Source organism: Nematostella vectensis, chromosome 11 (genome assembly GCF_932526225.1).
Source record: "Nematostella vectensis chromosome 11, jaNemVect1.1, whole genome shotgun sequence".
Taxonomy (NCBI): domain Eukaryota; kingdom Metazoa; phylum Cnidaria; class Anthozoa; order Actiniaria; family Edwardsiidae; genus Nematostella; species Nematostella vectensis.
Genome location: NC_064044.1, coordinates 9,032,692 through 9,055,861, shown reverse-complemented (window position 1 = coordinate 9,055,861; position 23,170 = coordinate 9,032,692). Strand labels below are relative to the sequence as shown.

At 40.5% G+C, this 23,170-nt stretch overlaps 3 protein-coding genes across 7 annotated transcripts in view; 1 reads left to right on the top strand and 2 right to left on the bottom strand.

Moving 5' to 3' along the window:
• Positions 1 to 9,370, bottom strand: part of LOC116615631 (WD repeat and FYVE domain-containing protein 3-like) — an 83,674-nt gene extending 74,304 nt beyond the window's left edge. Inside the window, exons 1-8 of one of the 2 annotated variants that reach the window (XR_007314089.1) lie at positions 8,402 to 9,370; positions 6,831 to 7,181; positions 5,372 to 5,427; positions 4,514 to 4,758; positions 3,011 to 3,162; positions 2,293 to 2,544; positions 1,522 to 1,728; positions 614 to 714 (exon numbers count right to left, since the gene is read on the bottom strand). Coding sequence is in view for 1 of the 2 variants with exons in the window: in XM_048733983.1 (XP_048589940.1) it covers positions 614 to 714; positions 1,522 to 1,728; positions 2,293 to 2,544; positions 3,011 to 3,162; positions 4,514 to 4,758; positions 5,372 to 5,427; positions 6,831 to 7,181; positions 8,402 to 9,179 (2,142 nt within the window). In the remaining variant the exon portion in view is untranslated. The remainder of the gene's footprint in view (positions 1 to 613; positions 715 to 1,521; positions 1,729 to 2,292; positions 2,545 to 3,010; positions 3,163 to 4,513; positions 4,759 to 5,371; positions 5,428 to 6,830; positions 7,182 to 8,401) is intronic. The other variant, XM_048733983.1, reaches the window with a different exon arrangement.
• On the top strand, positions 9,344 to 15,563 carry LOC5508634 (renalase). 2 transcript variants are annotated; one of them, XM_032377448.2, is made up of 5 exons: positions 9,344 to 9,429; positions 10,230 to 10,486; positions 12,852 to 12,994; positions 13,446 to 13,778; positions 14,840 to 15,563. In XM_032377448.2, exons 2-5 carry the CDS (start codon positions 10,230 to 10,232, stop codon positions 15,160 to 15,162), a joined length of 1,056 nt encoding a protein of 351 aa, XP_032233339.1. In that variant the 5' UTR covers positions 9,344 to 9,429; the 3' UTR covers positions 15,163 to 15,563. The 2 variants fall into 2 exon arrangements, with proteins under 2 accessions (XP_032233339.1, XP_001629208.2); XM_001629158.3 differs by having other exon boundaries at positions 9,390 to 9,469.
• A 695-nt stretch (positions 15,564 to 16,258) lies between these two features.
• LOC5508631 lies at positions 16,259 to 22,603 on the bottom strand. 3 transcript variants are annotated; one of them, XM_032377400.2, is made up of 5 exons: positions 22,466 to 22,603; positions 20,928 to 21,025; positions 19,064 to 19,210; positions 17,993 to 18,271; positions 16,259 to 17,034 (listed from the first exon to the last, which is right to left on the bottom strand). In XM_032377400.2, the coding sequence occupies exons 2-5, from the start codon at positions 21,010 to 21,012 to the stop codon at positions 16,772 to 16,774; spliced, it is 774 nt and encodes a 257-aa protein (XP_032233291.2). In that variant the 5' UTR covers positions 21,013 to 21,025; positions 22,466 to 22,603; the 3' UTR covers positions 16,259 to 16,771. The 3 variants fall into 3 exon arrangements, with proteins under 3 accessions (XP_032233291.2, XP_032233290.2, XP_032233289.2); XM_032377399.2 differs by lacking the exon at positions 22,466 to 22,603 and adding an exon at positions 21,110 to 21,316; XM_032377398.2 differs by lacking the exon at positions 22,466 to 22,603 and having other exon boundaries at positions 20,928 to 21,316.
• Between the last annotated feature and the right edge of the window lie 567 nt (positions 22,604 to 23,170).

Below are 23,170 nucleotides of genomic sequence, written 5' to 3'. Positions count from 1 at the left end.
CAAGGAATGTAAAGTCGGATGTAGACAAGTATGTGTAAAGTCGGCTGCAGACAAGGAATGTAAAGTCGGCTGCAGACAAGGAGTGTAAATTCGGCTGCAGACAAGGAGTGTAAAGTCGGCTGCAGACAAGGAGTGTAAATTCGGCTGCACACAAGGAGTGTAAAGTCGGCTGCAGACAAGGAGTGTAAAGTCGGCTGCAGTCAAGGAGTGTAAAGTCAGCTGCAGACAAGGAGTGTAAAGTCAGCTGCAGACAAGGAGTGTAAAGTCAGCTGCAGACAAGGAGTGTAAAGACAGCTGCAGACAAGGAGTGTAAAGTCGGCTGCAGACAAGGATTGTAAAGTCAGCTGCAGACAAGGAGTATAAAGTCAGCTGCAGACAAGGAGTGTAAAGTCGGCTGCAGACAAGGAATGTAAAGTCAGCTGCATACAAGGAATGTAAAGTCGGCTGCATACAAGGAGTGTAAAGTCGGCTGCAGACAAGGAGTGTAAAGTCGGCTGCAGACAAGGAGTGTAAAGTCGACTGCAGACAAGGAATGTAAAGTCAGCTGCAGACAGGGACGTGTCAAGTGCGCGCTTGAGAAATTAGTCTAAGGTTATATTTGGCTACTACATGCCTCATCCATAAAATAGTTCTTGTTTGCAGGCTCATCTTGCATTGCAGCAGTTAGGACATGGAACACTGTCCTCAGAAGCATCAGTACGTCGTCCCTTTCGACTAAGGAGCAAAGATAGTAAATTTCACATAACTTTTAAAATAACTAAAAACAAAGCTTGATACTTTATTAAGCAAATTCAATAAAATATCGCAACAGCTTGCTAAAATAAGCCGATGGAAATGGATGCTTTTTCACAGTTGCTTGTTATTCCTGGCTCTGGCTGGGGATTTTCCCAGATTCATGCCTTGTTTTGTGTCACAAATGTATAAAAAAAAAGAAGGTCCAATCTTTTTAAGCTGCACTATGCTATCCTGAATTGGGTACGTAAAATAATCCAGACACGTAGGTAAGTGATGTTGATTAATTTTGTGTGTATTTTGATAGGAAGAGTTTCTAGATGGATCTAGTGACCTATTACCAAAGCAAAGGAGGCCGATCTTAACTTAATTGATCCGTGGAAAGTAAATTACTACTCTGTACCCCACCCAGCGTTTTTCTCTAGAAACGCCCCTGTATCCATTAGGGGTGTACAGGAGTTTCATTAGGGGCAGGCGGCCAGCTATTTTCCACCAAGCGCCGGCTACTTTTTTTTTTAAAAAAAAAGTCGACTTAAGTTTTATTTGAATTAATAAGATAAAAAATCTTCCACTCCCTACTTATCAATCTCCACCACTCTCTGAAAGTTAATGAAAGCCTAGAGGTGTCTTTTAACACTCCGGCAGTGACCACCCTCAGTGACAGTGCTTGCTAAGAAAACACACACGGGGGCACTTGATTTTGAGCCTACCTATGTTGTTCCTTATTCACCAGTGCAACTAGTGAAAGTTAGATACAACTACAAAACCTCTTCTATACCCTGCACATACCATTCGCCCATGTCGCTACTGGTGGAGTGCTGAGGCTCCCCTCCATGCTTAGGGGAACGGACATCACATAGACGAATCCTCCAACCTCACGAAATACTGCCCTTGTGTTGGGCTCTAGCTCAAAGACCCGTAACAATGAATTAAGCACCTCAATCTTCAGGGCAACTTCCGAGAGTGGCGTGGAGTGCATCAAACCAAGCAAGGTTCCTGAAGAATAATGTTATACCACATAGTATGGTCACAAAAATACATAATGGTAACAGCGGTTAAACAAGTTCTTGGACCATCAGATGATAGAATCTTAGGGTTACAAGCTGCAAACTCAAGCTATGGCTACGTTTAAGACTCTGGAACCAATAGAGGATAGAAACTTAGGGAGTAACAATTTGCAAACTCGGGCTACAAACTTAGGAAGTATAGTTGCAATTTGCAAACTCAAGGCTTAGCTACATTCAAGACTCTGGGACTAGGAGGGGGGGGGGGAACTTAGGAGGTACAAAGTTTTAAACTCAAGCTATAGCTACGTTTAACACTGTGGGCCCAATAGAGGTGACAAACGTAGGGAGTAACAAGTTGCAAATTCAGGCTATAGCTACGTTCAAGACTTTGGAACAAGCAGGGGGAGAAACTTGGGGTTACAAGTTGCAAACTCCAGCTACAGTATAGCTATGACTAGGCCTTGGAACCAATAGAGGATAGAACTTTAGGGTAACAGGTTTTAAATTAAACATTTTGCTAAGTCCAAGGCACAAAAAACTGTGTCTCACTTACCCAAGTCATCATTCCCTCCACTTAGTAGGAGCTCCTGGATGATTCTGAGTGCATCCGTCCGTGACTTGGGCTGTGGAATCATGTTATGGGCACAGCGAGCACCACCACATGCTCTAAACATCTTGGCATTCTCAGGATTTCCCTCAAGCAGCAGCCGTAAACAGCTCATTAACAAGAAGGCATAGTCCTGCTGCTCCTCTACCTTGAGGGTCAGACCCTCCTCTGTGCTTGCTGAAGGGTTCAGTAGTGCTTCTAAAAGATTGAATGAATCATGTTCAAGATCGTGCAAGGAGTGGGCCCTTTTGCAGGTAATGGTAGCCTTTTGGGAATTAAGCAGTGCTACTACTTCTTCCACATTTTTAAACCTTTTAAAAAGATATTTAGCTTCAACTTGATTATAAAACAAAAAAACAAAAAAACAAGTAAAAGTTCTGTCCTGCCAAAGCTTTACTTTTCCACTCAAATTTCACCGGACTTGTACAATATTAAAGAGTAAACTCAGTCCCATGTATCATATCTTGCACTACTATTCAAAAAGTAAACATTGCATTTGCATTTGTATTTGTATGTTCGTAGTCGCCTTTAGGCTGAGAAAGATACTTCTCATGACTTGACAGAGGATGAGACATTTTTCAGCTAAGGTGAAAGGCTCTATACGAGGAAGCACTGGCACTCTACTGTATGCCACCTGTGTTTCGCTGAATAATATTGACGTTACCATTTGCTTCCTTGAGTGCGGCAGCATGTCCCTTTAAGGAGCTGGTCAAGACTTCCAGAACACCAACTTCTCTGAAGACATCCTTGTACTTGGGCTCAAAGCTCAAAATGCGGATAAGGAAAGAGAGTGCCACTTGATGGACCCCACTCACTCTGCATAAGCAAGACAATATTAAAGAATGTTGATGAACCACTCCTTTGTTTGCACTCAAAATAAAGGGTCTGTTTGCGAGAATATACAGTATCTCAGATCCTTGCATGGCTCAGCTAATGGAAATGGATGCTTTGTGTTGGAGTGTAAAATGGCGCTATGATTGGACTTGTTTAATAATCTTAACAATAAAAATCAAAACTTGATAACAAAACACAGTCAACAAAACGTTTTTCTTGTCTCAAGTTTTGCTACTTGTGACAACTGTTGTTTTGTTTGACCATCATCTTGTGTTGACTTGCAAGCCTGTCACTTGCTTTCATATGAATGCAACTTAGTTTGCCAGTTATCTCAAGTAAGCTTTTGACTAGGTAAACCAAAATTTGTGACAACATGCAAGAGATTTCCATGCATTAATTTGCAAGTATTACAACATAATACTGTATGCTTTTATTAACCATAACACCATATTGAGAAAAAAATGAGTTAAGTCTGGAAAATACTGAACCAGCTATGTGGCTTGTTTATTAATTTCTGGAAAATGTTGACCAAGTGATCAACTATCAAATTTGTTCCTGTTTCTGTGACTAGCACTCAAAGCCACAATGTCACCAGTTTATTTCTGGTCGATAACATAACAATCTCCGCTGATTTTTAACAGAAAACACGAAAAAATTTTCAAAAAAGTTAAAGCAGTGTGCCTATTGGAAGTTTCTTTGAGGATGTGACTGATAATTTTGAGTTGATGGCGGGTTACATATCGCTGATTGAAATAGATTATTTGTCTCTTGTCGGTTGAAGTTTCCGTTGGCCCTCCAGAAGTAAGCTGGTTACAATGCGGCTTTAAAGATGGCTACCTTGCCGACATGACGGAAAAACATGACGTGACGCTTCTAATAAGCCCATTTCACTTCGAATAAGGCGGATAATTTCTCTGAGTACTTAGTAACTTATAGCAAACAAAATATCAAGTGCGACTTTTTTTAATTGATGTGACTTTTTGTAAAGTGTCATTAAAATGTGAGCTTTTTGACCCTGAGCTGATACACAGGGCAATGATGATCAAGGAAAAATTATCTAAAAAAGCCAAAATCTGGTTATGTGCACTTCGGCCTCACGTTATTATATCAGTCCATAATACAAGGAACCTATAGCCACTGAAAAAATTGTGTCTTCTCTCTCTATCTGGAATTGCGCATTTTCCAGGTTTTTCTGTCATGTCTACCTTGCCCACAATGGAGGACAGAGGTAGTAAAATTCAGCAAGCAGCTCACCCCATTGAACCAATCAGAATGCATAATTCATTACCGCGCCCTCTGGGAAAATAAATTTAGTTTTTTGCCCACTACTCACACTTTGTTCTTGAAGAGTATACTGACAGATATGAGCTCAGGGCATGGCACCCAGTTCAAACTACAGATAACCAGTTCAAGGAGCTTAAAGATGCGCTCTTGGATGTCTACATCCTTCTCTGGTGCCTTTTCGATGAACAAAGACAACGTGTGCTGAGGCTCTAGGATGAAGTAGTTGGTTGGGTCGGAGTCGTAGATGGTGTATATGGAATCCAGAATGTGCAGGGAGAGCTGTTTGTTTGATGTCTGTTGGAAAAATATCGAATGATTACAGTAGTAAAGCAAAGATCCAGGAATTCCAGGAAAATGGAATAATGTGTTGTGGTACAGCTTCATAAGGGTTAGTTAGCATACAGACCTGCATTTGAAAGGAAAAGGGTAAAACATGGACTGACAATAACAAGAAACAAAGCAAAGATCCAGGAATTCCTGGAAATTTGATGGATCACGAACAGCTTTATAAGGGTTGATCTGGGAATCACACCTGGATTTCAAAGGAGGAAGGGTAAATACACGGACTGACAAAAAGAAGATACAAAGCAGGAACTGCTGAAGGAAGGGGCGTGTTTAGAGCAAATGGACAAATTGTGGATCATAAAACCCATGTATAAGAGATATTTGGAATTCAGACCCAGAATAGCGAGGTTTGTGTGGTAAAAACATGAAATTATAATATCACCATACACACAGAAGACTTGGGAATTCTTGAAAGGAGGGAAACATTTCAAAGGGGAGGGACGGTAGAGGAATTAAGAATTATCTATTTTCTGTGAGGAAAACAAGTAATACCTATACCACCACAGTAGACAGCAGAGGAATTGAAAACATCTACGGTACCAGGATCAGAATTTAAAATCACCTTGAGAAATACTGTCTGTAAGACTTGAAATGCTTCAATATTTCTGACACTGACTCCTGTAAAAAATAGAATGGAATTAGCCCTTCCCCCCGAGGGGTTTTCCCCATGTGGACTTAATAGGGATATTTGTTGCATTTTTTTAGGGGTTAAAATCAGGCCTCAGGTATTTTTAGGGGGTATCCAAGCAAAAAAATAGTTTTTTTTTTCTTAGAAATGGTATTGTTAAGGCTTCTGGGGTATTGTTTAGGGTAGCAAGTTTTGATCGTGCAGCTATTTTAGGGGTATTTTTCTAATTTTCCCACGAGCACCCCTATCATTTTTACCTTGAAGACCCACCCCCGGGGCCCTTCCCCTAACCAGTATTTCATGTTTAAACACCAGGTTTCGCCTCCAGCCTTGTATTGCAATTGTAATCAGAACACTGCCACGATAGCTGACACAAATTATAATTCTCCTGTGAAATTGCTTATCTCTGAGCCTCAATAGGTTGGAATAGAACTATTTTGCACTGGTAACAAGAAAGTGGTGTTAAATGCGCTATCCATAATCAAACGCATCTGCATAAATTATACTTGTGCTCTGATGAAAATGAAAATGCTCATATCATAGAGTGCACACAGCTTTGTATGGCATCATTTTACTATAAATGGAAGCATTTTAGGTGCACAAGTCTAAGAAGGATATATAATTTGGTTTATAATATGGAATTTTAATTTAGTGCTCAGAGCAAATTGCCTGACATGTTGACTCATTGACGGCTGATTGATAACTGATTGTTCTTGAGACAGGAGATGGGAGGAGCATTCCCTTTTATAGCTGAACCTCGTTTTTAATATCTATAGAAAATAATAGGGCTGAAGAAAAGGCTATGCTGCCTAATTGCAACATTGTGACACATGATCAAAGCATTTCACATATGACTGACTTTAATTGTCAGTGTGTAAATACGGATGACTCCAAGCAGTTTACAATCAAGAGTGTGGGTTAGTGTGTAAGTACCGTCACTGAAGATGGTACCACAGACCTATATTCCTTACTCTCTTTTATGTTCCCCAATACAGGTTGATCTGTGGTAAGATACAGGACCACCTTATATCCTTCTCTGGGCAGACAACAAAGAGACCTAGGTTTTTACACCCCTGACAAAATTTCAAGTTGACCTAACTGAGAGACGAAGCCTGTGCCTCTGAGCTGTCACCCCACTCCCGTACAAACAAAATATCACAGTCCATAGCCCTGTGGACACTAAAGACTTATAAAAATAGTGTAAGCCTTGGTTCCAGGCAAGCTGCGTAAAAATACCAGTGAGCTCATAAATAATTAACAAATATATGTATAGTTTTATTCTAAGCTCCATGGGACTATCACTCATAGAATTTATCCAAAACCAATGCTTGCACTGTATTTATGTCCTAAGTCCATCGGGCAAAGTAGAATATTTACTATACAGTACACCTACCTTTGCCTATTGGCTCTGGTATTGTAAAGGCTGGATCCTGGAATGGCGCTCCGATGCTAACAAGAGGCCTTAAATGAACGTGACCAACAAGAACCAGCTGTGATACCAGCAACACCACATTACGACACGCTTCCCTTGACTCCTCGTCTTCAAGTTCAGACAACATGAGGAGCAGGTCGCATAGGAATAGGTAACCATGGCTATTGCGGAAGTCTGCGAGGAGTTGATGTGAGATGTTGGAGGACTCCTTTAAACAGCAGACTAGCGTAACAAGGATCTTGACGAGTTCTATCGGGCTGATGGCCTGGATCCGACGCATGTTGTCCACACATTGTTGAATGCAGTTCTTTTCTACAATGTTGAACATAATCAATCAATTAATAGTTTGATAAACACACTAATTACCACTTGCAGTGCTTGTCAGCAATACGAAATACCTTATCACACTTTATTTGCAAGTCACGAAAATAATATCGCAAATTGGTATGTGAGAGAATTACACAAGAAGCCTTTGGGCAAATATTAACCATGTAATAAGCTTTATGGAGACACCTTGTCCAATGAGGTACATTCAGTACCATAAGGGGTTTAGTTGGACAATTCTAAACTGTATTAAATATAGTTGTGGAATAAAAGGATGGCGAGATATCGTCATCTCAAAATCATGAAATTTTGAAGTTGCGAAAATTAAGTGTTATAAGGTATCGTATAAGACAATAAACAGTGACACACAACATATATTTCCCTATTTATAGCCTACAAAATGTGGATGGTGTCAAAAAGATCACATGTGAATCTATTCAATTTCCCAGGGTTAAAATTTATACCCTTCAAAATGTGAATTAGCTCACACAAAGGTCACAAGTAAATGCCCTGTAATTTGTCATGGTTAAAATCTAATAATACCCGGCTTCGAGATGCTAAAAGCTCACACAAAGGTTATCAAGTATTCATTCAGATACTCCATTCAACCAAAAACAGGTGCATAATCTCTAGAAGGGAATCTCCTTTTAAGCCAGATAATGCCAAACTTTTCTTAAACACACAATTTATACAGAGAAATACCCTAAGTAATCATAATCTGGCAAAATTTGTGTGGTAGGCCTAAAGTTGAAAGTACACCCCTGTCAAACAAAGGAGCAGGAAGGTGCCATTTTATAACCCAAAAGCCTTGACAAAGCTTTCAGCATTTAGGTAAGAAGCCCAAATATTTATGGTCTAGTCTTTAGATATTGAGCTTTGAGTTAAACCAAATAAAGACACCAATACAGACAAAATACAAGCCCGGAGAATTATGTCATATTAATTAAGGTCAGGGTTTAGGGATGACATTATACTATTCTGTATAAATTCAGAGGGTGATGTAGTATAATATAGTCTAACATAAAAGATCTAAGAGAAAGTGAAAGAGGGATAATTGTTATTCGCTCCTGTTAGTGATCTAATCACCCTACTAATGGTATTATATCCTAACAAATTTAATTGCCAACTTAGCTTATAACAATAATGCACTCAAAAATCACTTGACTGTGTGATGTTTTAAAAATCTAGATAAAATTTCTTGTACTCACTGCATATATAGTCCAGGACGCTTTTGTTGAGGCCATATCGCATCAGAGTCATCAGAATTTCAGAGGCAGCCCCTCTCCAGATCAAGTTATATTTACTGCAAGGGCACGAAATAGCCGAGAATAGAACTGATAAATCGTCCGTGTTTACGAGTTCATGGCACGTTGCGGGTGAATTGCACAGATTTACCAAGACTTGAGTATAAATTTTTTGTACAAGAACTCTATCGTCTTCTTGATCTTCGACTGATTTCTCGCCTACGCTTACGGCGGGTGTCAATTCAAAAAATAAACATAAACATTTGACTAGCGTGGATGGGAGACTAGCGGCTACCATACATTCTACTACGGGGCTCTCTCCACACGCTAGAATATTCAAAGACGACAGTAATTTCCAGCCCGAGGTGGAATCCTCGACGGAGTCAGAAAGTAGATATTCCATGACCGAATTGCTAGCTGCTTCGTGATTGCGGTCGGATGAACGTTTTCGTATTTCTCGGACCATCAATTGAGAGATATGCGCGGCGAATTGACATGCATCTCCGAACTTCTCCGTCAAACTGCTTGGTTTTGTGTGAGCAAATATTTTACAGAATAGGGGGAGCATACGATATAGAGCATTATCTTGCTCCTTGATGGTCATGGGGGTTGAAGAGTGGCGAAATTCCATGTAGAGTTTCCGTAAATGTCTAAGACATAGTTCATCGTCTTGGTTAGACTGAGAGACCGCATCGGTTCCCGGTCTGGGTTTGAAGCCGACTAGTTTGCGTACGTAGTTCATATTGACGATATTTCAGCACAGCGAAGTAAAGGTATGCTTGGCGTGGCCTAATCTTGACTCCATCCGGTCATAAGTACTTGTTACGGCGGTGGAATCAAGCCATTTTGTCGGTATTTTGGTGTGACTTTCAAAACACTATCTTCTCGCCATTTTGCTTCCCTTCCGCCTGCGCATAATGTACGCGTAGTTTCCGCTGGCCTTGAAAAAGCAGGCGCACGAATCACTTTTGATTGGAAAAAAATATCACAAGGTACTTTCTTTCGATATTTTGTTTCTTGCCTCGTAATTAGGTAAGGTTTCATCAACTAGTTAACATCTGATAGCTTTACCTTTTGATTAAGTTATTGGAACAGTTTATCACCTAGAATTCGATTATGTTAAGAGGTTCCTTAAAGTAAACCGGACGGGTAAATAAGTTAAGCTCGGCGTCTAGTTTTACACATGAAATTTTGAGAACTCAGTAATGTAACGTTACGTACAGAAACTGATACTTATAAATTATAGTGAAATACGGATAAAGGGGCAATAAATTATAGACGTTTCACTTTCTGGTTTGTCAAGGTGCATGAGGGATTTAGAGATGCCAACCCCTTGACTTTGAAATGCTGGAGGGTTTTTTTTCGGGGGGGGGGGGGGGGGAGGGGGTACTGGGGGGGGGAGGGGTACTGGGGGTACACATTTACATTAAGGTGAGATAACTACTGCGTTTGTATTGCCTTAGTTAGTATACATGGACCACAAACATCGTACTAAAAAAAGAACTCCAAGACAGTTTTAACAATTTTATTTTTCAATTTTTTTTTTCTTTACTCAAAATGCTGGAGATTTTTTAGTAAAAGCGGGAGGATGGGAGAAGGGTCCAAAACGCGGGAGACTCCAGCCGAAAGCTGAGGATTAGATAGATGGGGGCAATTTCCAAACAGTGCTTTTCCTAAATGTAAGACAGGCCCAGATGATGGTTGAGGCTAATTGAATCACACACAGAGAGTCTTTTTGTCATTTTTTTTCTCGATTTCTATGCTACTGATCAATTTCCTCTTTCATTTCCAGATGACTGACACCTGTCAGTTTGCTGATAACATGTCGACTAGCAAAGTGCTCATCGTGGGGGCAGGGCTTACTGGTTCCCTTACTGCAGCACTCTTAAGAAGACAATGCCAGAGTATTGATCTGACAGTTTGGGAGAAGTCTAGAGGTGCTGGTGGCCGCATGACTACAGCTCGGAGCCCTGATGGGTGCAGTGGACGGGCCGACACTGGTGCTCAGTACATCTCAGCTAAGCCACAGTACTTCACTGATCATAATAGGTAATAAATTCAACCTGAATGCTATCTTTTTGGCTTAGAAGGAAATAGTAAAAAGAAACTGTTCTATATTTTAAAAAAATGTACAATTCTGAATTCCTTGTAATGCTATTTTTAAGTTGCTAATGGGTGTGTGTGGTGGGGAGGGGGAGAGTGTTCACTTATTGTTTACTCATTTAGCAGACAATTTTTCTTTAGGCATCTCGTCCTTGAATATGCAGGGAGGGTCTTCCAAGCCACCTAAAGGCATGGAGGGAGGTTGTGAGTGCCCCCCTTCATTCACCTCCAGCTATGCAACTGAAGCGTAGTTGTTACAGAGAAAGGAATAAATTCTAGATTAGCAGCTTTATCAAGAGGACATACATGTTTTGAAATAGTGTTGTCCAAAGAGGCAAATCCAGGGGTGGTCTCAATTCGCCAACCCTAACCCTAACATAGACATAAAAATCTAGACTATCTCCAGTGTTGGCCAAAGGGGCAAATCCAGGGGTGGTCTCAATTCGCCAACCCTAACCCTAACCCCAACATAGACATAAAAATCTAGACTATCTCCAGTGTTGGCCAAAGGGGCAAATCCAGGGGTGGTCTCAATTCGACAACCCTAACCCTAACATAGACATAAAAATCTAGACTATCTCCAGTGTTGGCCAAAGGGGCGAATCCAGGGGTGATCTCAATTCCCCAACCCTAACCCTAACATAGACATAAAAATCTAGACTATCTCCAGTGTTGGCCAAAAGGGCGAATCCAGGGGTGATCTCAATTCCCCAACCCTAACCCTAACATAGACATAAAAATCTAGACTATCTCCAGTGTTGGCCAAAGGGGCAAATCCAGGGGTGGTCTCAATTCGCCAACTCCAACCCTAACCCTAACATAGACATAAAAATCTCGACTATCAGACATAAAAATCTAGACTATCTCCAGTGTTGGCCAAAGGGGAAAATCCAGGGGTGGTCTCAATTCGCCAACCCTAACCCTAACCCCAACATAGACATAAAAATCTAGACTATCATACATAAAAATTCGCCAACCCCAACCCTAACCCTTACATAGACATAAAAATCTAGACTATCAGACATAAAAATCTAGACTATCTCCAGTGTTGGCCAAAGGGCAAATCCAGGGGTGGTCTCAATTCCCAAACCCTAACCCTAACATAGACATAAAAATCTAGACTATCTCCAGTGTTGGCCAAAGGGGCGAATCCAGGGGTGATCTCAATTCCCCAACCCTAACCCTAACATAGACATAAAAATCTAGACTATCTCCAGTGTTGGCCAAAGGGGCAAATCCAGGGGTGGTCTCAATTCGCCAACCCCAACCCTAACCCTAACATAGACATAAAAATCTCGACTATCAGACATAAAAATCTAGACTATCTCCAGTGTTGGCCAAAGGGGCAAATCCAGGGGTGGTCTCAATTCGACAACCCTAACCCTAACATAGACATAAAAATCTAGACTATCTCCAGTGTTGGCCAAAGGGGAAAATCCAGGGGTGATCTCAATTCCCCAACCCTAACCCTAACATAGACATAAAAATCTAGACTATCTCCAGTGTTGGCCAAAGGGGTGAATCCAGGGGTGATCTCAATTCCCCAACCCTAACCCTAACATAGACATAAAAATCTAGACTATCTCCAGTGTTGGCCAAAGGGGCAAATCCAGGGGTGGTCTCAATTCGCCAACCCCAACCCTAACCCTAACATAGACATAAAAATCTCGACTATCAGACATAAAAATTCGCCAACCCCAACCCTAACCCTTACATAGACATAAAAATCTAGACTATCAGACATAAAAATCTAGACTATCTCCAGTGTTGGCCAAAGGGCAAATCCAGGGGTGGTCTCAATTCCCAAACCCTAACCCTAACCCTAACATAGACATAAAAATCTAGACTATCTCCAGTGTTGGCCAAAGGGGCAAATCCAGGGGTGGTCTCAATTCGACAACCCTAACCCTAACATAGACATAAAAATCTAGACTATCTCCAGTGTTGGCCAAAGGGGCAAATCCAGGGGTGGTCTCAATTCGCCAACCCTAACCCTAACCCCAACATAGACATAAAAATCTAGACTATCTCCAGTGTTGGCCAAAGGGGCGAATCCAGGGGTGATCTCAATTCCCCAACCCTAACCCTAACATAGACATAAAAATCTAGACTATCTCCAGTGTTGGCCTAAGGGGCAAATCCAGGGGTGGTCTCAATTCCCCAACCCGAACCCTAACATAGACATTAAAATCTAGACTATCAGACATAAAAATCTAGACTATCTCCAGTGTTGGCCAAAGGGGCGAATCCAGGGGTGGTCCCCAACCACCGCTCCCTCTAACATACTAAAGTTTGATTGTACTCTCCCCAGTTTCTACAAGGAATTGCTGGCCACTTCAACTTTAGTACCATTTACTGGTGTTATTGATGGTGAAGTCAAACAAGATGGAGTAAAGCATTTTGTTGCCCCGAATGGAACCAGTGCAATTGCTAAATATTTCCTACAACAGTCTGGTAAGTGTTAGTGCTATATTGGTGACCGAATCCAGATAATGTACCAGGCTCACCAAAAACTGTTACTTGAATCTGCCAGTTGAGTACTAGTTTTTGGTATACAATATTGAATACTCTAACAAACACAACTATTTGCTGGGTATTTTGATTGATTCAGATAATGTACCTAGTGTTGCAGTTATTAAAACTTAACATAGACCTATAACATATGATGTGGTTGGGGCTGCAGTAGCGGCAATTCTAGGCGGAGCCGGTGGATTGTGTGGCATCACTCACTAAACCTTATGAATGAAATTATAGTAGAAATGTATGGGAAGCTGAAGTCTACAAATTTCTTCACAACATATGTTTTTAAAAAAATGGTGTGTGTCTGTCCTGAATGACATTTCCATAGGTTTCAGATAAAAATTGGAATAGATTGACTGCTTTCTTCTTTCTTTTGCTTTACCAGGGGCTAAAGTTTGCTACCAAACCCATTGTACAGATATCACCGCAAATTCCACAAAACTTAAGTGCACTGATATGGAAGGCAAGCAGTCAGTCTTCGATTCCGTTATTGTCACAATTCCAGTGCCACAAATACTTGGCCTAACAGGAACAATCCACGATCTAGCTCAAGCTAAGAGAGAACTATTTGATGATGTGAAGTACTCATCCAGATATGCCCTGGCCCTGTTCTATGCACCAGGGATTAAGGGTGTTGACTTCCCCTGGACTGCAAAGTACGTGACTGGTGATGAGTGCATTAGATTTGCATGTGTGGACTCCAAGAAAAGACAGCAGGGTGAGATACTCAACAGGGTGCCAGAATTGTGCAGGGTGGGGAGGGATGAAAGGGATGTTTACCCACATGGCATGGGACTGTAAAGCTGAAACATCAATAATATTATTAAATCAAGAAGACCAGAAATCTATACCCTGTAAACTGAGAATATCCTTGTTTTGGGTATCGCTATATTGAGGTTCTACTGCAGGCCCGTAGCCAGGATTTTGAGCGGGGTGGTTGTTTTTTTCATTTCAGCAGACCAAATTTCCTCTCATCGCCTTATTAAATTAGGCAATCTATCTTGTATTAAAAATTTTGTTAATAGGGTACTTTTAAACATATAGCGATAATAATAAAGATAATTGTCATAAAAATAATTTTATAACCATTTTAAAGACATATTGATGTGCACGGTATATCTCCAGCCAAATGTTACTATATTTTTGTTAACTCTGAGCGAACCTTCAAGCTGGGTGGGGGGGTTCGGACGAACCCTGTACTCTAATGTGCAAAATGAGGCCCATGCATACCTTGAGTTTTCAGGAAAAAGTAATATGCAAAGAAAGAAAACATGTAATGATGTAATCCATAATAATGTCCCATGTCTTAAGGGGAAAACTAATGTGCGATTTGAGGCATTTTGCCTGGGATCTAAACCAATTAAATCTAAATCCTGGTATATGGTACAACAATGGAAGAAATAAGAAGTCAAGTGAACAAAAGATGCACCAAATAGTATCTATTTCATCTGGATCCATACCTTGAATTTACCCTTCATCAGGCGCATATCTAGAGGTGGTTACCGGTCATTTCTTATTGAATAGTGTCCAAATCTCTTTCAGACTTTTTCAATATATCTATGCCTCAACAAACACTATGTACCTTTTTTTGTTTATCCGTTTATCTGTTTGTTCGTTTGTTTCTTAGTCTGTCTGTTTCTCTGTTTTTCTGCTTGCTTTTGTTTGTTTGTTTGTTTGTTTGTATCTGTGGTTTATAAGTATAAATAAACGAAACAATTGGGGGTTTTTATTTCACATGTTATAGAAACTCTCTAATTGAACTCTTTGGTTGGTCATCAGATTCTAGCGTCAGTGGCACGAGTATCGTTCTACATTCAAGCGTCCCTTTTGGCATCAAACACCTAGAATCCGACCGCCAGGAGGTCGAAAACATCATGCTGAAACACACATTTGAACTATTCCCCAACCTCCCCAAACCGACCGCCACCAAGTGCCAGAAGTGGCGTTACTCACAGGTATCCCAATCGGTGAAAGGCATGCCGGGAAGTCAAGTGCTAATGACGTCACCTTTGTTGGTCGTTGGCGGCGACGCTTTTACTCACTCGAACTTTGATGGCTGTGTGGATTCAGCGATGTCAATTGTGCGAAACTTCACCAAGTAACTTTATTCACTGAATTTGGAAATTTACTCTGAACACTTGTGTTATATTGCGTTTCCGATAACACTCGCCATCTAAAGTTTGTGGCACAGTCCAATATAGCTGCAAGAATGTAAACTCGTCGGATTCCTCTGACATCCTCCATTTAAAGAGTTTATTCTTCTGAAAACTGTCAATGCGAACATAAAGTTCCTTCTAGCCGAATTGAAGTGCCCGTGTACAATTTATTGTGTTAAAACTTCCATCTCTAGAAATCTCGAGCAATAGGCCTTATTCCTTCAACTAGAAAGGTGCTACCCCTCTCAATTGTCCCAAAACAGAAGCATTTGACGTGCTTTGTGACAGCATATGGTTGTCGTTGGCTGACGGGTGGAGTGTGAAGTTATAGAAGTCATATGGAAAAAGAATGATATGAAATTACACACATTTTGACGGCCAAGGTTGGAAGCGCGCGTATACCTCAAGAAGACGTCGTGCAAAAGACTGCTGCCAAAAGACTGCTGCCAGTAATAGAGCCTACACTCTAGGTTATTTACAAAACTAAAGAAATCCCGCTGCACTTTCCCTCTCCTGCTTTTATGTACAACAACCAATGATTCCCAAACATTCCTCATTCGAGTACTCAAACGCTCTATTTCCAGTCTTGCTAGGCCCCATGGGCACGTACTGCGGGCTCACAGAACCGAGCTGAAAATCGTGCCTACAGTACTCCATACCTGTCAACTCTCCCGCATTAGGCGGGAGTCTCAAGATCTTGGACCCCTTCTCCCGCTCTCCCGCGTTGAGCACCAAATCTCCCGCTTTTTTAGCGATTTTTTATCGCTTCCGAAAAATTATTCCATAGAAAATCGTCATTTTGCCTATTTTCTATTAAAATATTTGAAACAATAATTCCCTTTGCGTAGCGCAATTTATCTAACACCCTCGTGAGATCTATAAGTGGATTTGTTCGCGAGAGCTTTCTATAAGGCAAACGCCTGCAAGGTTAAACCCACCCATCCCCCAAAAAATAAATATACCCCAACCCTCCCCACAAAAAATTCTCAAGCCATCAGATTTTCGGAGGTTGACAGGTATGGTACTCAGTGATTTGGAGAAGTTTTAAATAAAAAGATTTTTTACGTATTATATGCATTACATAATAATTGAGCTATCTCCTCTACGCTAAGCCTTTTTTTTGTGAATCTCTGCTGTTTTTGCTGCAAGCAGCTACTTTTTCAATCCCTCTCCCGTCGGAGGGGCCATTGGACGTTGGTTTTGACCAATATTCCTTTTCCGAACTCAATATATTAAAGTCAGACGACAACTGCGTCACCTTTCAGCCTCGTTCCCAAGGTCCTATAGGCGATGTCACAAATTTCTAGAGTTTCCAATAGATAAAAGCCATTTTAGAAATCCTAGAAAAAATTGAAACAAAATTCGGTGCCTTTGAAAGGTATATTACAGCGGCTATACACCATAACGCATGCGCGACCCACGCCATCAATCCCAACGCAAGAACAGCGTTTGTCGATGCATTTCTTGTAGCTATACAAGCAACGACATTCTCATTTGATGCTCAATGAGGCAAAGAGTATTTTTGATGTAGCGTTTCGGGTGTACAGCGGATTTGTTAATAACCCGCTTTCGTGATTTCGTAATACTGGTAGCCAGGCCTTGACACCAGGTCAATGGATGACGTCACAGCTCTCGCGCCATTCAGCTCGCACAATTTAGAGCTTGTCTTGTACTCTATGTTGAACGAAACGCATGAGTCCATCTGACCACATTTGAGCCCGCATTCCGTGGCGCTTGTGACGGAAACAATGCCTAGTATGGCGTTACTCAAAGATTTGTCCTTGAACCCATCTGATGATGTGAAGAACATGTACCTTCCTGCAAGAAAATACGCACCTTAGAGTGATTTCCATTAACTCGTGAACTACACTTTAGCGTACTACACTTTATTGTGATCTGATTCTCTTTTGTGTTTTACTATTACCCTTTGAATATCACACTTTGTTTCACGGGTTAATGAAAACCACCCTAAAATTTTAGAAAATACGTTGCTTATCATTTTTCTCATTTTGGGAAGAGATCTCAAGCTTCTTTTGCAGTGCAGTTGGATAGAGGCTGTGAAAAATCACTTTGAGTACCTCTTTACTCCGCCGAGATCCATTTGCCGCGAGATTTTGGCAAATGGGGCTTTTTATACACAAATTCTTTAAAAACACGTATCATTATATTACCTAGGGTCGAAAAGGAGACAATAAGGGCGGTAGTAGTTAAAAAGGTGCTTCGTTTAGCTTGTGTCTGCGGCTTAGATAGGAGGGTTGGGGGAGGGGTTTCTAAAGCTAGTGTCCGACAGTGCCTCGCATTTTATATCACAAAAAGACCCCACACAAAATCACGATCCTTAATTCTAAATCTAAAAGTACCTGACCTTTCCAAGTACAAAGCTCACAAAAACAACGGAGACTGTACATTAATTAATCATGAGTTGAATAGAAGTGCGTTTCTGCGTTCCGCAAAAAATATGAATAACCCCAAAAAGGTCATCCTCGGGGACCCAGGGCGTCGCGGAGATCGGGCACACAGGAAGCGCGGCGCGAGAAAGAAACAGGCTTTTAGTGCTCTTTTTTCTCGCGCACTACCTGTGTGCCCGATCTCCGCGACGTCCTGGGTCCCCGAGGATGAAAAAAGGTCCAAGCTACAGTTTTCGACTCCAAAAACACATCGGTCCCGCGTCATGCTTACAGGTGTATTTTATATACGTATGTATATAAATGTATTTTATATACATTGTATATATTGTATACATTTTATATAACACTTCAAAAGCACAAGCACTTACTTTCAATGCACGGCGAGTATAACGTCCGTCTGCAGTAGATCTCTTTATCGTTACGATTATCAGATGTCCAAATAAACTGAGCCTCACTAGAGACACCCTCTTTAACACCCCAAGGGAAAACAGAGTCGATGTTAATAGCATAAGACACGGCGCTCGGCCAATCTCTATCATCGAACGTGGTCATATGCCACCCGGCCTCCTTGTGCTTCGTGCATCGCCAGGATTCGTCAGTCAGGACGCCATCACCTACAATCATACCTCTCCATCCTCCCTCAGCCCCTGGAGTGCAAAACATATAAATCAATGGCTATCGTTTTTCTAAATGGTCAAAAAGAGCCTGGGGCGAGCGCGCGGGAGACCTGTGATATTGTAAAACGTTAGGGACTAGGCTCCATTTCCAAGATGGACAAAAAGGGATTTTTTTATGCCTTTGCAGTATCTCTACAGGAAGTTTATTGTCGGATTTTGCTACATACCAAGCTTATGCTTTATCGTTTTGTCTACAAATAGCACGTCTATTTATAACCGAAAGTGGACCTTCGGTCGTGGTGTAGGGGGAAGGGGGGTGCGTTCGCACCCCTTGAACCCCCTCCCCCTGGGTACGGGCCTGAGATCGACTACGTGGAAGGTTTTGACTGGAAGTCGGCGTTTCCTCGCCTCAAATCATATTTATCATCATGTTTATTACCGATATTGCTTTTGCTTCGTTAGATGACAAAGAGCGTTCTACCTTTTAAATTTTAAATTACCACTCAATACCGAATCACACAAAGCATCCATTTCCATCGCCTAATTGAAGTGAGTAACAGAGACACTCAGACTTCACTGTTAGATGGTTATTTTCTTGGCGAATAGACCGTTTTATTTTAGATGCAAACAATCAAAAACGAGTGTCCGATCGACATTCTTTAAATCCATAGTAGGTCAGTATGCTCTGATACCTTACACGTCACGATTCAAGATCAGGGGCCAGCCTAGCTCAACCAAGTTCGCAAGGTATTCATGGAAATGTTCAATATAGCGTCTAGCGGAATTACCCGGAAATGACGTCACGACCATTGCGCTGCTTACCTTTACATTTGACAGCCATCACGTGGGAAGAACTGTCAATCAAAATGCTGTGCACGCCCTGGACGCCAGTGACCATTGTCTCGCCGTCTACATACACGTCTAGGTACTTCTCGCACGTGATGTTCACGTGTAGCGCCTGCTGGCTCCCTAGATAGCACAGTAAAGAAGTGAGGACCGGAAGTGGATCTAGACGTTCAATAAGGAAGGGAAACCAGCGACACGACGATCCTGTTTGTAGTTGTTTAAAGGGGTACCTCCCCTCTTCCCGTGATTCATCATTTATCAGGGCCGTAGCAGGGGGTGGGGCACTGGGGGCATGTCCCCCCCCCCCCCCCCACTATTATAAAAAAATTCTAAGGAAATGACCAGAAGGGGTGTGGCTGTGCCCCCCCCCACCCCCCCACCCCCAAATATTTTCTTAATGTTTCTGTATAGTGCCCCCTAATCTTACATGACCTGCTACGGTTCTGTTTATGATAATCATTTAAAAAATCATGAAAGCCTTATGTATATTTATATTGTGAGTCATGATTATTTTTATTTTCTTTCCTTCACAACTGAAACAATTCTGGCCGCAAGGATTTTTCGAGGATTTTAGTAATATACGATTCGATTTGATATTCGGTTTTGAAAGCCCTGCATGTTCTTAATTTATTACTAAACCCCTTGTCTATTATTATTATTATCGTTATATAACTTTACAAACTACTTTTAATCTTTCTTTTTAACTCGTCGAGAAAAGATTTTTAACTCGTCAAGAAAAGATTGAATATCTTGTTCGTATTAACAAATAATATCAAATAATATAAAAAAAACTATGCCCTTTCATAAAAGATTTACTGACATTTACATACAGTAGGTATTTCTTTAGCAAAGTGGCTATGTATTTAGACGCACTTCTGTAATGATGAATTCTACTATTGATTAACAAAACTAGGAAAAAAATAAGAACCTAATAAGAACCTTTTGCCTTAATTCTTGGTAAGTACCCCAAATATAGGAACCTGTTTGGCTAGACTTGAAAAAATCAAGGTTCTCAAACGCGGGTTTTTACTGTATTCAATGGAAAACAGCTTGAGGTAGAAACATTTAAGAATTTCCCCGATGAACCTCCCCACTTCCCCAAACACCAAAAGAAATGGCTCTCACACTTAGTATTTCGTTAGGAAGACAAAAACGGCAGCTGACGAGTGTTTCTTTAACTATAATTTTGTACATTTTGAGTCGCTGGATAGCGTTACGATCGTCTTGCAAATACCAAGCAATTGTTTGTCCCATAAAAATGAATTTAACACCTATTTTTGTTCGCGTTTGGGACAGCTGTTCAGCAAGCTATGTAAATCTGTGTCTATTTCAAGTTTCTGCTGCATAGGGCAACCTTAATTATATGTATTTGTCTAAACCAAAAGTACCACTATTGATTTTATGTCAAGAATTGCCAAATATGCATTGGTCTAAAAATTGGAGGGAAAATTTGTATGTTAATAAAAATAAAAAAAATTCGTGTGTTAATCGAATCAGTATTTTTATTTTTGCCATTGCCTTTAACATGAGAGCATATACATTATGCTATTTTGCATACATATATCAGACGGTTCGTGCATTAATAAAAGTATTGAGTTAGCTTAAACAAGGATAAAAACTGTATAAAACATGCATCTTTAAAAAATAGTAAAAAAAAAAAAACAATGGCGTGAATAGGTTGTATTTATACCGAGAGTAGAAAGTACTTTGTTTCTTTGATTTCGACACAACTTATGAACGGGAGCGTACGATTAAGAAAATAACTTTACATGGAACTAAAGAGAAAATGAAATAAACTTAAATTTATAAGTGTTCTAAAATGACATTTTTCTCGACATACCAGAGTTACTGCAAGTCCCCTTGGTGAAGATAACCAGCATCAGGAATTCAAGAAGTCGAAAGAGAGCGAACAGAACCACTGCCATGTTATTGCACCTGCTGGAGGAAGGGAAAAAAAGGTCTAGCAATTTTGCCATGAATCTAATTTCCAAGAACATAAGATGCTATGATATATATGCCTACAATCGCTTTTGTGCTAAGCCGTCGGAAATTCGCCCTTTTCAAAGAAGGTAATATAAGACTTGGTGCTTTTTGTGTGTAGTAAGCAAAAGAAAGAACGGTGTTTGCAATTGCGCTGTTGCTTGTTTGTACAGTAAGCCAATGAAAGAACTGAGTTATGACTTTGACATATTTCGAAGCTGTTGTTGGCATTAGCGTATTCAGTTGTTGTTTGCCTTGGAATACTAACACAATTATGTTCCAACTGTTAAAAGCTATTGAAATTTCTAACGCGCATTATTGGGTCATCTGACAAAAGTAAGGGGCGCCGTACATTGTAATTTCTCTGTTCCTAATTCGATAATTTGTTTTTAATCCTATATCTTAGTTAACTATTGGTTATGAAACCTTCGTTGCAATCGTTGAAAAGCTTACGCTTCTAATATCTCTTTGAAAAAAAAACTGAATATTTGATATTCTGGTTTCATTCATTACTTACTTAGTCTCGAGTATATTTATTTGCTTTCAATTTTCTTTTTCAAATCTTTCTTATCCAACACAAAATTTTTTGGCTAATGTTGAGCTCGAAACCTATGGGAGCTAATTGTTTGAAATTATGAGTAAAGTAAATATAACCTGTAGTTGTCTCTATTAAACCAACAAAGATCACAATAACAAATGAAGTGGTCTCGTTGACTCAGCAATCTTGATAAGAACAGCTTCGTTCGCTGCAGAGACCTTTTCTGAATTCACACCATTCATTTGATATAATATTATTCCATTCGTTAATCTTCCTCGATAGGATCTCATAACATGTTTCCGGGTCTCCTGGCGATGGTTAATTGTACCTATATTCTATCTATATGCAAAGTAAAAACAATTAGAAAAGCAAGTTTTTCAGAGACAGTGATTATATCCAATACTAAATTCAAATAGTCATTTAAAGAAATGGGATTTTTGTGTTGTGTGAGCTGAAAAGAAATGCGCGTAATCTGTGAGTTTCATTTTAGGAGTTATTGATTACTTTGGCACTAAAAAGTTATGACAAAAGCCTATTTTCCTTATAAAGGACGCAAGGCAGTAAAAAATGCGGGCCGTACCCTAATGAACTTCTCCTTCGAGCGTACAGGTCTTTTCGCAACTTACGCAAGCGAAATCTTATACGCAATAGAACAATTAAAACGGACTTTTCCGAGTGAAAGTGTTCGTTGTAAGCAATCATTTTACGAAATTACGTCTTTTACGAAAGACGATGCATTTTTTTAATCTTTTTCAGAGGTATAAGCCTGATAAAAAAGTAATCCGGCGCACTCGAAAAAAGTCTTAAATCTCCGTTTTGAAGACATTTTCTTTAAAGTAACGTTTATGTCTTTCTCTTACCGCCGTTTCTGTAATTTGGTGTTTTAAATATCGTCCGTCTTGCGTTTCTACGTTATAAGTAAGTGTGCTTGCCCTCAAAGTGGCTCACATGCTATTACCATCCCTTTTATGCTCAAAACACTCAACATGATTGTTTTTCAGCCACCACTAATCCAATACACAAAGCTGCTATGAGCACTCGCTACCCGTGGATTATGAGTAAATTACTAGTAGAGTCAGAACCAATACAAACACAGTTTATTGATAATGACACCAAACAGTTTATATAAAAGCATATGAAGAAAACGTTGTCGTTTTAAGGGACTGGTACCGAGGACTCTTCGTTTCTTCTCAGATACTTTCTCCATTGACCAAAGATGGTCACAGTCACTTTTTTTCTCTTCTGATTACAAGTCATAATGTTGACAAAGCACCTGCGGTATGGCAACCTTAAAAATGACAAGAATCCATAAACCCGGCCCCAGGGACAACAAAACACAGGGATACCACTACAGACTCACGGCTCTACGCCGATTATTTCTTACTACGGGTAGGGTGAGGAACGAGCTCCCCTAGGCCCCTCCCCTACATGTCTTCTGGCGAAGCTTTCACAAATAGCATACTGGTCGGGTGACATTTACTCTGGTTACGAGCTGATGGCGGCGTTGCCGAAAAGCGACACGCACAAACTGGGGTTAGAAAAAAGTACGTGATTAATATAGACCA